This window comes from Egretta garzetta, unplaced genomic scaffold (assembly GCF_000687185.1).
Source record: "Egretta garzetta isolate BGI_Z169 unplaced genomic scaffold, ASM68718v1 scaffold268, whole genome shotgun sequence".
Lineage (NCBI taxonomy): Eukaryota > Metazoa > Chordata > Aves > Pelecaniformes > Ardeidae > Egretta > Egretta garzetta.
In genome coordinates this window covers 2,103,267-2,120,004 of record NW_009260600.1, presented here as the reverse complement: position 1 = coordinate 2,120,004, position 16,738 = coordinate 2,103,267, and the positions used below count along the sequence as shown (strand labels likewise).

At 43.3% G+C, this 16,738-nt stretch overlaps 2 protein-coding genes across 15 annotated transcripts in view; both read right to left on the bottom strand.

Moving 5' to 3' along the window:
* Positions 1-258: 258 nt before the first annotated feature.
* Positions 259-10,236, bottom strand: KCNRG (potassium channel regulator). 3 transcript variants are annotated; one of them, XR_004842768.1, is made up of 5 exons: positions 9,647-10,236; positions 7,446-7,723; positions 5,735-5,934; positions 753-2,772; positions 259-453 (listed from the first exon to the last, which is right to left on the bottom strand). XR_004842768.1 is itself a non-coding variant. In XM_009644799.2 (3 exons), exons 1-2 carry the CDS (start codon positions 10,222-10,224, stop codon positions 7,471-7,473), a joined length of 831 nt encoding a protein of 276 aa, XP_009643094.1. In that variant the 5' UTR covers positions 10,225-10,236; the 3' UTR covers positions 4,618-5,934; positions 7,446-7,470. The 3 variants fall into 3 exon arrangements, 1 of the variants encoding a protein (XP_009643094.1); XR_004842767.1 differs by having other exon boundaries at positions 259-2,772; XM_009644799.2 differs by lacking the exons at positions 259-453; positions 753-2,772 and having other exon boundaries at positions 4,618-5,934.
* Positions 10,237-11,874: 1,638 nt separating this feature from the next.
* Positions 11,875-16,738, bottom strand: part of TRIM13 (tripartite motif containing 13) — an 11,573-nt gene continuing 6,709 nt past the window's right edge. For 3 of the 12 annotated variants that reach the window (XM_035900347.1, XM_035900346.1, XM_035900355.1), the window contains exon 2: positions 11,875-13,130. In XM_035900347.1, the coding sequence (XP_035756240.1) occupies positions 11,898-13,130 (1,233 nt within the window). In that variant the 3' untranslated portion in view covers positions 11,875-11,897. Of the gene's footprint in view, positions 13,131-13,474; positions 15,449-16,310; positions 16,733-16,738 lie in introns of those variants that run through there. The other 9 variants (XM_035900353.1, XM_035900352.1, XM_035900348.1 and 6 more) reach the window with 8 other exon arrangements.

Genomic DNA, 16,738 nt, shown 5'->3' with positions numbered 1-16,738 from the left:
GAGGTGGGGGTCGGCCTCTTCTCCCTGGTAACAGATGATAGGACGAGGGGGAATGGTTTGAAGCTGCGCCAGGGCAGGTTTAGGCTAGACATTAGGAAAAACTTCTTCACCGAAAGGGTTGTCAGGCTCTGGAATGGGCTGCCCAGGGAGGTGGTAGAGTCCCCATCCCTGGAGGTATTTAAAAGCAGGATAGATGAGGTGCTTAGGGACATGGTTTAGTGGTGGGATGGCAGGGTTAGGTTAAAGGTTGGACTCGATGATCTCAAAGGTCTTTTCCAACCAAAGTGATTCTATGATTCTATGAAAAAGAGGATCTTTTGCCCATCCTTTTCCACGTCCATACCTATAGATTTCATAACTGCTGTATGAACACCAGTGGACTCTGGATTGCACTATCACACTTCAGTTGTCAACAAAAACTCTTACTGAACAACAGCAGAAAATATCATTAGCCTAAGGGAAGATGTGAGAAGGATTTCCGTTACATCAGGGGCCACGCAGTTACAATTTTTTGTTTACACGCTTGACACGGCCATGTTAATCATTAAGCCATTAACGTGTTCTAGGGAGCCACAGTTTACTGAGCCATCTTCAGAAGATAGTGTTTTGATCAATGATAGGTAGCAAAGGAAAATTATATGGCTCAAGGATCAATTTGCAAATCAGGAAAACAACATAAACCCATCTGTTCCAGAAGACACATTTTCCAGTTTATGGAAAATTAGGAACTTACTAATAGGGTTACTGCTCACCATACTGCAAATGGAACTGAAGCAAAGGCCACCAACAGGACATATCCATAGTTTTCCAGGAGGCTTTATAATCCCAGTGTTGCCAGAGCAGTGCTGGTATTCTGATCTTCGGAGCTTGTCTGTTCAGCCACCAAAAGCATAGCTTCGCTCTCCAGATGTGAGGTATCAACACGATTAGCCCACCCTATGTCTGTGTCCTGCAACGTTTCACTTCATAGCACAGACGCAGGACTGACCTCTGGGAGAGAAATTTTGCTCTTCAGGTATGCAGACTGTTGATGGAAGATGTTCTGCAGATCCACTTACCTAACACATTGGGAAAAAGTAAAACATCCCTGCAGTCTCATGAATGTTTAAGTCACCCATCTAAGTCACTCCATGCCTTTCCCATGTTCCTTTGGCTGCTGTCACCCTCCCATTCGTTCACCCTTATAAGATCTTCTGCTTCTCCTTGTCCAGTGGCGCTGAAATTTCTGACAGCTCCGTTAACTGTCCTCCCTTCAGTACAATAAGTTGTGTCTCTTTGGTCCCACAAAGGCAGCAACTCTTTTCAGCTGAATTTTATTCCTTAACTCCCTCTCTGTAATGGGAAAGAAGTGAGTCTGCATTCTTCTGTGGACCTCTGCTTGCCCATATCACATAGCCTTTTCCTCTACACCACCAGTGACCAGGCCGAGGAGCCAGCTGAAGACATAGCAAAATGACACAAAGATTACAGGATGGAAGAGGATCAGCATGCCTTCTGTTTATTGTTGACTACAACACTGTAAATAAAACGGTATGTCAGCAATTATTTTATTACTCAGTTTAGTTATCACTGGGGAACAAAAACCAAAACCATAGACCAGTCTTTTCAGAAGGGCCTCAATGAAAGCTACAAACTGCCTTTGAAAGTCAAGGAAAATTGAGTTCTTGACTCCAAAGCACTAGTAAAACACCACGCTTCGTGTTGCCAATCTATTGCCTTTTTTTTCCAATGGAGTATCAGGATGGAACAATGTTGCAACGTTTAATTCTTCAGCTTCAGCAAGCACTCAGCTGAGTGGCGTAGCAGAAACTTGCTTAGAAAGCAAAGCCCTAAATTCATTCTCTAAAGTAGGCTCGTACACATTATTCTTTCCAACCTTTAGGGCTACATTCATCATCTTTCTGAGCAGAAAGAAGCCACCAATTATTGAACCATTGCGTTAGAATGGAAACAGAGTAGAAAAGGAGGAAGGATTCTTGGAAAAATTTACACATCAGATCACACTTCAGGGGGTTATTTCAGCAGAAACTACACGATGGTCTAGAAAACCGAAATTCCCTTGGTTTTTTTTTTTTTAATAGAAGTCAGATTTATTTGTATTTTATGCGACGACTAGTGATTTACATCCCACCCACCCATTTGAGAATATTCAGGGCTCCAGGCATATCTCCAGCCGGTTCCAGACTATTCAAATCATTGTTGGTCTATCCATTTACTAGTCACAACAAGGCCTTCTGTGACTAATTATGGCCCGACTGCAGCAGGAGAGGCAGCTTCAAAGAATGGGAGTCTTCAGACACACTAGCAGTTCCCTTGGATCCCAAATTCTTTTTTTATGTGGATTACATTGAGCTGACAGATTTAACTGGGCTGTTGAAGATACGGTCAAAGAAGCAGAGTCACTCCCTTCCCTTTTATTGTTTTCTGAAGACATAAGAGTCATACGCATCTGTCACTGGAGAGAGGAAGTTCTCCATCACTGGACTTGATCTGGGCTTTTATACGCCGTTTCAGTAGCATCTGGGAATAGATCAATATAATATTTGGTAGGGAGTTGTATTTCCTCGTGATGCGCTGTAAATCTTTTATTGTAGATACTCCCACTGTTTATTGTTGAAAATCAATAAAAATAAACCTTGTAAAGTTAAAGCCTGGCAATGGTTCCACGCGAATCAGAGGGAAGGAGTGAGAGGCAATGAGTCTCCCTCCTCCTCCTCCTGGATGGCTCCCAGCTTGTTTCCCAATGAATATTCAATAACATTTTCCAGCAATCTGGGGAAAAAAAAAAAATAAAAAATAAAAAAAATAAAAAAAAATCCAAAGTTATGAACACTTTGTTGTGACCTCAAACAGAACTTCTGATCCACTTTGGCAGCTTTCTGGCACTGAATTCAGCTGTGGCCAAAAACGGAGCATCGCCCGGATTGTGCAATGGATGTATCATAGTGTTTTCCCTTCCAGAGACAGAGAGAAGCACATCAGCCTTGCTCGGCTCAGATTAAAGGAGTTATTTCTGAGCATTGGAAAACTGGAAACTGACCAAAACAGGTAAAAAGCGGGACCAGCCCAATGTGGAAATAAGTTTCTCCAAAGTTAGAACAGAAGCCACTACCCCTGTTTGCAAGCCTGCAGAAGCAGGGCAGGATGCAATTACTACAGCACCATTCTTTCGCCCTGAGGCTATTGATTCCTCATATACTGCGTCTTGGGTAGAGTCTTCTATTATTTTCATGAGATTCAGCTATGGAGGGAAATGAAAAATGGTTTGGAATTATTTCATAAAGGGAAAAACTTCGCAGTACTATGGCCAGCGCTGAGACATGAGTCTTTTTTAGTCTAAGCATACTATCAACTGCAATAGCTTTATTTAAACTTCTATTCTTAATCAATTATACAATCTTATGAGGACTGACTGTCGAACCTGTAAGAATACAGTGAGGGCACTCCCTAAAAGAACAAAAGTCCTCATGAATGGCCATATTGAAATCAATACCTGAAGAACCGGACAGTGTTTCACCTCGGGCTCTCCTTCCTGGTTATCAGCAGATTCCTGAACAACTCAGGTGGTAAATAAATGACATGTCCCCAAAAGAGATAAGAAGGACATGAGAGAACTTCCCAGTAGGTGAAGCAGCAGACAAAACGTTACTTAAAAGCACAAAAATCTAATCAATTACTATGAAAGGAGGTCAACACGGGGCAAGAACAGGGGGAGGAGGGCAAAAGTGTGGTGCCTCTATCCTGTTGGGATCTCCAACAGGCACCGCAAGACTGCATGGATAAAGCCTTCAATAGCCTCGAATATAGAAACACAGGATGAAACCCAACCTTAAAGGAGGGAAAAGTGACTAAAATCAGAATAAAAATGTAAGACAAATAAGGTGGTGCCTTTCCAAGTCATCTGCCTTTTGCAAACGTAGCAGCAAGCTATTGGACATGGGGCTATTTAAAGGATCCACTTCTGCCACGCAAATCGCAGCCCATGTAGGACAGAACGACCGCGGTCGCTCAGCTTTTAGTTTCCCTTCCCTCTAGTGATTTCACTGTTCTGGGGGTCCACTTGTGTGTTAAAAAGCAGAAGAGAGCTCACTGCTCGCCACAAGTGAGCGAGAGGGCCACCCCGCAGCACGAGGGCAGTCAGTTTCCAGCATCGCAGGCAGTGGAACAGTCTGCATGTTTTTGCTGAATCCAGGGAAGAATAAAAAGGCAAATAGAGCAGTAAGTTTACTGAAATCAGCAAATTTTGCACCTTCCCAGGAAAATGGAATTCTCTTGAGAATGTTGGCAATGACTGGAAGAAGTGCAGCACGTCAATGATCCCAAATTCTAACTTCACTGGCCTCCCTGGGCTGCAGGGGCACAGCCTGCCCCACCATGGGCTGCACCAGGGGCTGCAGGGGAATCTCTGCTCCGGCGCCTGGGGCCCCTCCTGCTGCACTGGCCTGGGGGTCTGCAGGGCTGCTCCTCTCACATCCTCTCACTTCTCTCTCTCCGGCTACTGTTCCACTGCAGGGGTTTTTCGTTCGTTCTTAAATACATTATCCCAGAGGCTACCACCATTGCTGATGGGCTCAGCCTTGGTCAGCAGCAGGGCCATCTTGGACCCACCTGGCATTGGCTCTGTTGGACATGGGGGAAGCTTCTGGCAGCTTCTCACAGAAGCCACCCCTGTAGCCCCCCCTATTACCAAAACCTTGTCATGCAAACCCAGTACACAGACAGACACACATGCTCTCAAACTAACTTAAGCCGCTAGCAGTTAAATAAAACAAACCAAAAGCATTGTATATGAGCGTAGTCATGTTCCCTGCAGGTGCGCAGGTGACAGAAGGTGACACTTCTCAGTTCAGCGCTAAGGAAGAACAACTGCTGGAAAAACTTTGGGAATCCAATCTCAGCGACAGTCATGTGCTTGGCTTCGAAAAGACGAAGGTAGAAGACGTATGGTCCTTTACAGAACAGGAACTTGCACCATTAACTTTTTCCAGAGCCGAAATACTACATTCACAGAATGATGTTTGTGCTGAATAAAAATTAACCCACGAGGGGAACCAGAAAGAGTTCAGCGCTAGTCCGTCACAAGTTGTTACTGAAATACTCATTTTGCCAAAGCCATGGAGCATGAGGGGTGGCAGAGGTTAAAACTCCACGGCTTTTTAAAAATGGAAATACTTCTTTCACTTTATTAAAAAAAAAAGTAATCCAAACTTCAATTTTCAAAGGGGCTGCTACAGCAAGGAAAATAAACTCACTGCTTCTGTGGTAGGGGAAGTAGCCTAATTTTGTTACTGCAAAGTAACAAAGACACCAGTTTCAGAGCAAGGGGCTCTGAAACTGGTGTCAGTTTTTACACTGCTGCTGTCAGCAATCGTTTAAGGCCTCGTGTTTAAATACAGCCTCAAGCCCATTTTTTTTCCTTTCCCTATAAAAAGTTGTCACTTTTGTCTTGTGTTTCTTGCTGTTATTGCTAAGTCTCTTCCCCAGCAATGTTCACGGTCACTGACTCGCTCGATACTCATTGTTACTGGTTTCGGTTTTATCCCAATTTGAGGAATGGGAACTTTTCTGGGAAGTCAGTTCGCGGACCTCAAAATGAACTTGGAAAACAAGTAGTGTTGTCTTTGTAGTACAGCAACCTGTGGGGACAGTCACCCTATACAGCTTGTCTGCTGTGTCACCCAAATGCTGCCATCTGACCTCAAAGTCCACCATGACTGGCATTCTGACAACGGACCTCCACAGAAGGTCTTCACAGAATCACAGAACAGGCCGGGCTTGAAGGGTCCTCGAAAGATCCTCTGGCCCAACCTTTGACGGGAAGGGGAGTCCAGCTGAGATTATCCAGCAGCCTGTCCAGTCACATCTTGAAAACCTCTAGCGACGGGGACTCCACCACATCCCTGGGGAGGTTGTTCCAGTGAACGATGGTTCTCACTGTAAAAAATGTCTTTTATCAAGGTGAATATGAACATATTGACAAAAAAAATCCCATCTGAACTGAAAGCATCTGCTCCTACATTCCTCAACATTGATTACTTTACATAACCTGCAAGCAGCTTAGGAGATGTAGTCCTGTAATCACGTTATTCTCAACTCAGAAAGCTTGAGAACAAGCAAAAAGGACCTCGTTGCTGCTGATGAACTTCCAAACTTGGGTCAAGCTGAAACACACTACAGTGGTAGCAAAAGAAAAGAGATGTCCCCTCTGGGCACCACCGGCTTGGGAAGATTCATTTCATTGAAACTCCTAAGGGCATGAAACAGACGGGTGATTCCCACCACTCACCCCCATTTTTAAGTGCTGCAAATAAAGTAATAAATTCACATTTTAAAGCCAATGAAAAGCCAGATGTAATTAGTCAGCCAAGAAAGCCCAAACGAGCTCTACTTGGCTGTTCATAACTTTGGGAAGATGGTGTTTTATCAACAGAAGTCAAATTCAAATAATGAATCCTTGAAGTTATTGCTGTCTTCTTTCCCTGTCTTGAAGGGACAAAAAATTCTTAATTTTTAAGGCCTCATTAACTTACCTCTCCTGCTATCCGAGCTACTTTTGGCATCTTTACAAAGCGTTGTACAGGGCTAACATTCCCAAGGCTTTTAAACCCACTTCTGCCAAGCCTTCCTCCTAAATATGTTTTGCACTTAACAAGCATTAAGAAATCCTTTGTACTATTTTGTTTAAAGTCGTACTAACACCTCCATCTGAAGGACCTTTCATCACATTTTCATTCCTTTCATAGTTAAAGCTCTAAAAATTAAATGACCCTTTGTTCACAAAGACCTTTATCATTTAATTCTCAGCACTGGATAGCAGCTTAATGCCTTCAGAGCGAGAGGAAGAGGAGTATTCTGCAAGTGGCAGCAACACATTATTTCCTGGACACTAGTGGTGGCTTCAGAAAGCCACTTTCTCGTGTCTGGAGCCACGCAGCAATACAACTGGGGGTGTTTCAGCTAACTGCAAGAGAAGCAGCATTTGTGTGTCTTTTGAAAGTAGAAGCAATATTCAGTCATCGAGATTTGCATTCCTCCTCCAGCCGCTTCTCCAAACTGTTGGGATGACAGTTGTGTCAAGCTGTTATTTCTTTCAATATTGTCACGCATTTAAAATCTATGTACAGATCAGCACAGAACATAAAAATTATATTCTGGAAGGAATGGCTGGCTTTTTTTGAGTCCTAATAAAAATTTTAGCCACAGATAAAGACAGAAACAAACCTTGAAAACTCTGGAATCTGGTCCACAAGACCAGTATTGAATCTGTGGTTCTTTTATTTAGAGTTGAAGAGGGTGGAGCAGTAAAAGGCAGGAAAGCAATTTTTTTTTTTTTTCCTGAATACTTGGAAAAAAAAAATTGTTTGTTTGTTACTTCCCTCAATAGTTGCAGTTTCAAACAAGCCAACAAAAAAAAGGCCGCTAGTGCTGACCCGCCCCTCTCCCACCTTCAAAAGATGAAAGGAGAAGCCTCTATTTCCCTTTCTGCACTTGGCTTCTCTTTGCCTGTGCTACCCCGGAGCTCCCTGGGGTTTGGTTCACTGTGATGGGGAGGCCTGCTGGCCTCTTCATCCTTTCAAAACTGTAGCATTCGACTTTTTCTTCACTGGAGACTGTCCTGGTGCTTATGAGGCGAAATCCATCCTTGAGCAAAGTGTCAAGCAGCAGGCCGAGCACATTAGTACCATTAATCAGCTTTCTATGGTCAGGCTTTATGGAAACATACCTAAAATAAGAAAAAAGCAGTTACGACACACTCTAATTATTTCTTGAAGGCTGGAATCAATTTTTTTCTAAAACCAAACCAGGTCCTCAGACGGTGCACAGGGTCAGCACAGCTGCACGGGTTTACAGCAACCAAGGTTTCAGATATTTTTTGAGGACAATTTAAGTCTTTCCCTCACTGTAAGAACAGCAATTCTCAGTTCATCCAGTCACGTGTCGGGGAAGAAGCACTTCTCTTTCACCCCTACACCAAAACTTTCTTAAAAAATGGCTGTGATGATAGCCTCTACCTCATTTCATTTAACGGAGGAGAGGTGCATGGCATGCTCTATATAATGCTGCAACAGTTTTTCAGGTAAGAGTAAAGGACAGTGAAGTCACATTCCCCCTGATAACATCACTTCTCATCACACGGGATCTCTCTCTCTACAAACAGTGACATTTATTGCAAAGTTACCTTGTACAGCAGGTCTTGTGGTAACAAGTATGAAAATCATTTTCACATTGCCTCAAATGATTTTACTTGGTATAAAGAACAGTTTAAGAACTCATCCAGGCATTTTGAGGAACAGAAGTCAGGTAAAAATACTATTACAAAATACATAAGCTGGCAGGGGTGAAACTGTCCCACAGTTCACAGGGAAGTACACCAAACATTCATGGAAAGCACAAAAAAGGCGCAAGAGTCCATGTCACCACGAAGACTAAGCCAACAGAAATTCAGCAGGCAACATAATCAAACCCAACCTGTTTCATTACTCGAGATAAGCTTTTCTGTTGATCTGCAGAGGAAAATTTTTACCAAGTCTGAAGAAACAAAGGAAAGAATCAAGAATATTTTCCCCACTATTTAAGTTGCCATAACCTACTCAACCACTCGTTAGTCTGTTAGAATTAGTAACACATTATAAAGTTAAGGTTTGGCACATAAATATATGTGGCTTTGCAAATGCAAAGTAGTTTTTCTTCTACTCGCTTACCTAAGGAAAACTAGAAGAAAGATAAGCTTTATTTATTTTTTTTTTTTTAAATAATCAAAAGACTGCTGTGTGAATTCATATATTCAGAGAGAACAACCCTTTTGGAAATATTTCAATTAAATTTCCATAAAATTCCAGAAGTTCTAACAGCCACGGAGGACAAATTCGGTTACATTTTCCTATACAGTAAGAACGCATCTCCATACAAAAGAGACATCCGACAAAAGCTTTTTTAAAAACGGCAAGTTGTCGTTAGAATATGATACTGCTATCACAAAAATCACTGATATACAGTAATCTTAATAAAAACAGACCCTGGCTCCGAACTGAAAGAAAACCCACTGTGTAGCATACAGTTAATAACCTACCCCTTCTCCCTCCTCCCAGTAAAAGGCTCTACAAAAGCCTTCCAGTCCCCGATTTGCAGTCTTCGTTCTACTGGTGTTTTCAACCCTGTTTAAGCATTCTTTTTTTCCTCTTTTCTCTATGAAAGTCTTTTGGACCACGAGCTAGTGGAGGTTTTAGGTTTCTCCAGTAGTTCATTCCTTATTTATTTTGTTTCCTTTTTTCGTTTTACTCTGTGTTTTTTCAAGTCTTCTAGAAGGTCATTGATGCCATGAAATACTAAAACATGGGAGAGCGAGTGAGGAGGAAAGGGCAGAGAGAGAGAGAAAGACCCAACAGAACTCAAAAACAAGCATTGAGAACAGTATTTTCGAAAGCTGAAGACCAGGCTAATCAGTGTAAAAGAAACCAAACTGGGTATTTCAGAACTAGAAAAAGGTAACATTAAACTAGCAGAAAGAAGGAAATTTGTTTCTTTTCTCTCAGACAGCTGTCCAATAGTTTCTTTAAAACGAGCTTTGCTAGCACATAGCGTGTACTTCATGAACGAGAAGTCACGAAGACACTTCCATAATGAGAAGTCACACTAGGGAGAGTACCTGGCCACAAACTGGTCACCAGCAGAGTAGTCAGCACCACACTGAAAAACCACGTCATGATGAGAAGGTCTTTCCAAAGGAAGTGGAACGAGTGGTTTCTGAGAAGGAAAAGGGCTGTTCCAGCTCTGTCCTGACTGCTGCCCTGTAAACACCGTGATCAGTCCAGCCAGTGTCTCAACAGTGGTACTGCAGGACCCAAAGATCCGGAAAAAGGCCTGCATCTCTTGGAGAGAAAAACGCACTTCCAAGATCTCCGGCCTCGGCTTCAGCAAGTGTTCCTGGCTCAGGAGGTCGGCCAGAGGGTCGAGCCCATAGAATTCTGCTTCTCTCTGCAGCCTCTGATAGTCTGAGAAATCAGCAGGTAAGGAGACCTGGAGAGTCCTCAGGAAGTCCATGATGTAACTGAACAAAGTTCCATCTCTGTCCAGGAAAAACTCTCCATTCACCGGTTTAAATTCCCGGTCATCATCATTCAACATCCGTGCTAACCTGGACTCAGGGAACTGCTGCAAGGTAGAAGCCCGGGTTACAAACCTCACACCTCCCACGCTCAGAACGACCACCTCTCGACTACTCATCGCTGGCTATCTATCTCAGCCGCTCAAGAACTGTACCTCTCTGATCTATGTGTTTGTGACTGGATCTTTCCTAAACTGCACGGCATCTTCAGCTGCAAGAATCATTCACTGCTTTTAACAAGTGTTTGGAGTGAGGTGTGGAGCAGCGACAGGACTCCCAGGCAACAAAGATGTAAATATCTTGTACAATAGTTTTGTTTGCGGGGTCTGGTTGCTTGGAAACTTTGATTCTTGGAATTTAATGTTTTATTTTTGAAATGAACAGCTCGCAAGGGCTACTGGAAGACAGTGAATTGACCGTCGAAACTGAGAGAGGCCAGCAAATATCCCCAAAGTATGGCACGCATTACGTCTGTTTCCCGGAAACGTCAACAAAATGTTTTCATTCTATATATTGCTGTTCATAGGGCCACTGCAAACGGAGGCTAGATGTGCTTCAAGCAATATATTTCAGTATCGTACGCTCTTAAAGAAGGGCACTTCAGAGAACTCAAGCTTACAGTTCACTTTACATCACTGTTAATCCTACGGCCAAGTCGATACACTCCGAAAATTCAATTAACTCCTGAAACAAAGTACACAAAAGTACACAGTAACAGTAGAAAAGCCTATATATGTTCCAATGCTAAAGCACTTTCAAACACCAACAACATCCATACTCCTGTCACATTACGCATTCTGTTCCAAGGAATCATCCCAATGTTTTTCCTGGCTTTTGGAATTATGATCTGGAGAGAGAAGGAGAGGGACAGGAGAGAAACTGCTCTGCCCGCCACCCTCGCAGGGCTAGAGTGCAGGCTGCCTTCCGGTGGCTGACCCGTGCGTGCCTTTCACCGCACTAAACTGTTTACATTAAGGCCACTTTTTAAGAAAGTGTGGCTTCAGAGAAACACGGATCCAACCAGACAGCTCAGCTACCCCACCGGATTGATGCTGGAAAGGTAAACTGCAAAGTATGTACCATCTGCAAAGTATGTACTGTCTTGCAGCTTGTTCTTCTCTGATCAACCTCGACTGATTTCTCTTTATCCCTAGAATCTATGCTTGCCCTGAAGATATATTTTCATATAGAACATGTAAACAATAACCAATATCTACAGTAATCTGAATGCACAGGATAATTACCACATTTGGTTATAGAAAAAAATATCTATTTCAGTGAGAAGTAACATCCTCAGATAGAAAGCAGTTCCAGAACATGAATGATGCACTCTGTATTTCGCAGAGGAAGGGCAGTCTTCAACAAGCCTCTTGATACAGCGCTCTTCTCAATCACAACTGTTCTTCCTCTGTCCAAACCACCTCCCAGTTAGAAAAAAATTTCTTTTACGACCTTTTAGGAAGTGACACTTCCTATCTTATTCCACAATTACATTAACATTAAATTAAGCACACAGTTTGGCCCTACATTTTGGTAAGAAAAATGATTTACAGTGAATAATATTCCCATAATCACCACTGAAAGAAGCATCCAGAAACAATGTGTTTTTCAAAGCTCCATTTCATCTTCCAGTTTATCAGTGCTCAAACGATGTGAACAGCCTGAATGTTTTGGAAACATTTTGAATCTTTGAATTTTTTTGCTGGAAATCTTAAAAAAACCAATTAATTTTAAGTACTTCTATGTTTTCCTCACCAGATCTCTCTTAGTTCTTATTATTTCAGCAGGGACTTCACAACAGTTTATATTTGCACACAAACTGTGCAACATTATCCAGTACAACCAACGTATAGTTTTTACACTTTTCTCTCAGAAGTGAAGCTCCATCTGTCATCTGTTCCCAGTAAAAGACTGCATGATCTGCTATCTCCACTGTATCTGCCAAATAGGACAAGCTAATTGTAAAGAATTGAGATTTCCAGCACTGGAGATTGTCAACGACTGACTCCACAAAGGACGTTCTGGTGACAGCAAGAATAAGCAAGCAAATAAGAGAGGTCACTATAAATCTGCGTGAAAAGACTGAGGGAATCTTGAATTTCAGAGTGTTGTTTTCCTGAGGCAAGGAAAGTTTGTCCACATCAACTAGTTTTATTCCATTCCACTGGCTGGTATCAAAGCTCTTCATTGTAGGGCTGATGTCCACGCTGGAACAAGGTAAAGGGGTTTCTTTGAGCACCTTGATCTTTTCCCTGAACTCCTGCATCTGTTGCAGAAATATAATGGGTTCAGACACATCTTTGAAGGCCTCTGCGATGTTAAAAGCCATCCGTTGCTCTTGCAGAATTGTGTTCAGTTTATTGATCTCCGGATCATAGGCCTGCATCACTGCAAGCTTCATGGTCTCAAAGTCAGAGAGAATCTCATTACGTTTCTGCTCCAGCGTGTGCTGCAGCTTCTCAAAGAACTCCTTCACCTTGTCAGAATCTTTGGTCAGCATCTGCAGAGCTTTCCTCTTACTGGTTTCTAAGGTATCCAGCCGCGAGAGGGCATCTCCACAACGCCAAGTTTCAAAGCCCTGAAACAGGGTTTCAAACGCCCGCTTCTCCTGGGAATAAGCTTCTTCGATAGAACAGAACACATGCTTCGTATGGTCACCACGGGTGGCACAAACCCCACAGATGAGCTGCATGTCTGTCCGGCAAAAAATGTTAAGGGGTTGCCCGCTGTGCACTTTGCACACGGGCATTTTCGGAGTTACTTTGATTTTGTTATACTTCTCCACGATACCTTTCAGGGAATAGTTGACTTGCAAGCTGTTGACTCCAGTAACGGGAGTTTCCTTCCTGCACGTAGGGCATTTGAAAGGGGACGGCCTCCAAAGCACATTCCGCACGTTTCCCTCAAGAATTCCTTCCAGACACTTTCTGCAGAAATTGTGTGAACATGGCAGGACGCGAGGATCATCAAAGAGGCTACAGCAAATGGGACAGGTGAGATCTTCCTCTAGGAGCTCCATCATATCCTAGGAAAGAGAAGAAAGATGGTAACAGAACTTAAAAAATTTAATTCTCCTCCAGGGAAACCATGCAAAACCCGACCTCCTTCCGAGACACGGCTCAGTGAGCAAAGGATCTGCTTTTTCTCTAGAGTATCCTTAAGACAGAGCCTCCGCTGGGTTCTTGCAACCAGTCCAGTTAGCAGTGGTATCTCACCACCAGATGGCAGGCACAAGAACAGCTCAGTGTCCAGGCAGAACCATTTTTAGATTCTCAGCTAGAAATGCAGGAAAAGAAGGCTTTTGCCAAACCCAGCAAGGACTCTGAATGAAAATAACTCATGTACTCATAATAGCAGTTCAAGACTTACATCTTTCTTCACTGATGCAATATCCAGAAACTGGATTTTCACAGAAGATACCCAGTTGGTAAGCCCTGCTAAGATGCAATTACTCTCTGCTTGCTCAATTCATCCAGAGCTTACAGTTTCAAACCCCATGCACCACTACTGTAAGAAGGCAGTATTAAAGGTGATGGAAAAAGCCCAGCTTCAGAATTTCTTCAGCTGCAGAATATGTGATGTGGCTCTTCCCTTAGCCTGCAAAGATGAAGGGGAGTCACCACTCACTCGAAAAGTTAGCTTTTCTCTTGCTCCTGCAATATTTGTAAATAACCAAGTGAATGTGCTCAGCACAAAGTTAAAATACTTCAAAGAACGACTGCCTATAATCCTTGATAATTCATCACAAAACAAAACCGTTAACAATTTTTACCCATCTGCAGTTTCTATTTCCAATTCCATTCTCACAGCATTCATGCCTCAGCAATTTCTTTTTGTGAACAGGACCTACAGGAAGAGGATTTAGCACATCCTCCTTTTTCACTGGGAAGTCCCAGTGAAGGGACCCAGCGCACTACACTCCCAGTGCCTCTAACCAAAGCCAAGCTCTCAGATGCAGACAGCTTTTAACTTACAGTATGCTGTAAGAAAACAAACAGCTAATAAAGAACAAAATCGGTGATTAGCCAAAACTCTCAAACTCTCTCTCATAGTTTTGAGCTATAATTAGAAAGACGCTTCCCTTGTATAAATTCCTTCCATATTATACAATACATATTCATACACATACATATGTAATAAAATTCCATTTATAATTTACAAGATGTATCACAAAAAAGCATCATAGTAGTCCTGTGACAGTAAGGCATACGAATGAGCTCTTTTAATTAGTTTTCAGGTTATTTATTAAGGTTCCTGTTCCCTCCAAGAGAGATAAAGTGGCAAATGTGGGAGGCAAGAGGAGAGGTGCAAGGGAAGATCCGTGCTGCACAGGACAAGAAGAGCAATAAAATCAACACCAAAGCGAAGATAACTACAAGGAAGAAAGGCAAGGTCAGTTCTGAGTTTCCTTCACAAGTGGACAGATACAGTCCCTGCGAGACTTCACAGCAAAAGAGCCATTCTTGAAAGGTATAAGCAAACCTCCCATGCTTCGCCAGTGACGAGGAGGAGGGGCATTCCCTGTGCTTGTTTGGATAAGGAGAGCTTGAAAAAGTCACCAGCTTTTCTATTCATCCTCAGGACTAAGGTCATCAAGCAGAGGGCGGCTTCCACTACAGCTAGGGACAAAGCCCCAGGTCTAATGACTCCATTTACCACCTAAGGTTTCCTAGAAGACTGCAGATCCCATTCAGAAACTTCATTTGCTGTGACCAGAAAGTCATTTTGAAGCGCCTCTCAATGCCAGAACAATCAAGGTTTCTCTTCCATCCTCTTCTTACTGCTACAAAGAATGGGATGCTTTCGCCCCCATACTCTTGAGTCTTCCTCTTTACGAATAGTTCCCTCTTTCCAACTTGTACTCACAGCTTTTAGGCATGACAGCAGCACAAAAATCAGTTTTCCTCATGTGTTAAGAGGATAATAACTACAAAACTAAAATGACAGTTCTCCCATCTTTTAGTAAAGGGCAATTCACAGCGCAGAAAGTATTTGCTCTGCTCCGTCTCCTTTACCGGGGGGGGGGATTTTACTTCTTAGTGAGGGAGCTGGAAAAGCAGCTTTGCATGCCTTACAGTGAGGACTGCAAACCACTGCAGAAAATGCTTACTACAACACGTTCCATCAAAATTGCAGGACAAACACTGAAGGCTTTCATGCTCCTAAAAATACAAAAAAGCATACACAAAAAGGCTTCACGATCCAAATAAAACTGTCCTGGTGCATTCCAACCCCACTTATCCAATTAAATAATTATGCTTTATAAATATAACTGAATTTCAAAACCATTACATGACATCATTAAAACCCTAGGATTTTAAAAAAAAAAAAGGGGCACCCTTAGGGGCTCCCCCCCCCCCCCGCCCGCTTACAACACCAGTAACACCAAAACAAAAAGACTGAAAACTTGTGTGACCGGTTGAGACAGCTGAACTTCTGTCTTCTTTAGGACATTAATTTCAGAGAGTAAATTGCCTGTGGATTGAAACATCCCTTTGGATTAGCAACTAGGTATTCGTGGGAGGAACTACAGCAACATTTCAACTTCTCCACGGGGAATTTCTCTGTGGGACTTCTGCTCCAGGTTTGGACGGCCCTGGAATTCTCCACTTGTAGCACAGGGACCAAAATGCACAGCAGTTTCCTCCTTCACCTGAGCTACATAAACTCTCTTGGTACAAACCCAGCAGATGTCACCCATCAGAAAGAGCAACTTGCACACTTTTATCATTAGGAAGAAGAACGGCAAACCAAATCAAACCATAAACGTAGAAACAACCACAATAGCTTTTTCCCCTGCTCCAGAGAGAAATTCATCTAGCATGCTCCTCAGCGCAGAATTTGTGTTTGTCAGCCAGCAGCAGGCTGAAAGCAAAACCAAAATTTCACTGAGCTTCAAACAAAACAAAAAGATGGTTCTTGAATTACAAGTTTCCTGCAGTGGTGTGTAAGTATTCTAAATAAAACTTGACCGAGTCCTGCGGCCTTTCCACCAGCAGTTGAGCTAGTCAGGAGAGGTCTCATCTCCCTTCCTTCGCAAGGGCCCTAGTCCTTGTCAGGCCCTCCTGTGAGCAATTTCACCAGCCTTCTGTCAAACTGGTGTGTTGAATCAGCCCAAAAAAGGGTCCCACGCGGATAAGGCAGGAGGAAGGGAGGTGGGAGCTCCTCCTTTCAGCGGGATCCTTCCGATCTTTACTCTGCTCACCGTAACAAGTGGAACTGCAACCTAATGGAGGGTCAGTGTAGACATGTTAACGTGGAACAATTGACCTCCAGGTGCAGTAGGTATCCAGGCAGCCAAAAAGAGCCGAGGAAAGTGGTCTTGCTTTAAACCTGTTATTTCATGGCCCAAGTTTTCTCCAGGAGTGCCGGTAGATCCAACACATTCACCCTTCAGAAAGCCAGAAAGGCCTGGGGAAATAAGCAGTTCTGGTTCAGAGCAGTTACAGCCCTGAGAACACCGTTTCATCCACAGGGTCTGACAACCCGCCGAGCGCAGGGGCAGCGCCAGCGCACACTCCGGCGCTCACCTCCCGTCCCTCTGCCCAGGCAGGGCTTCCCTCACTGCTTCTGGTTACAACCCCGCTCCTGCCGGGGAGGGATGCCCCACGCCCGCCTCAGCGGTGGCATTCC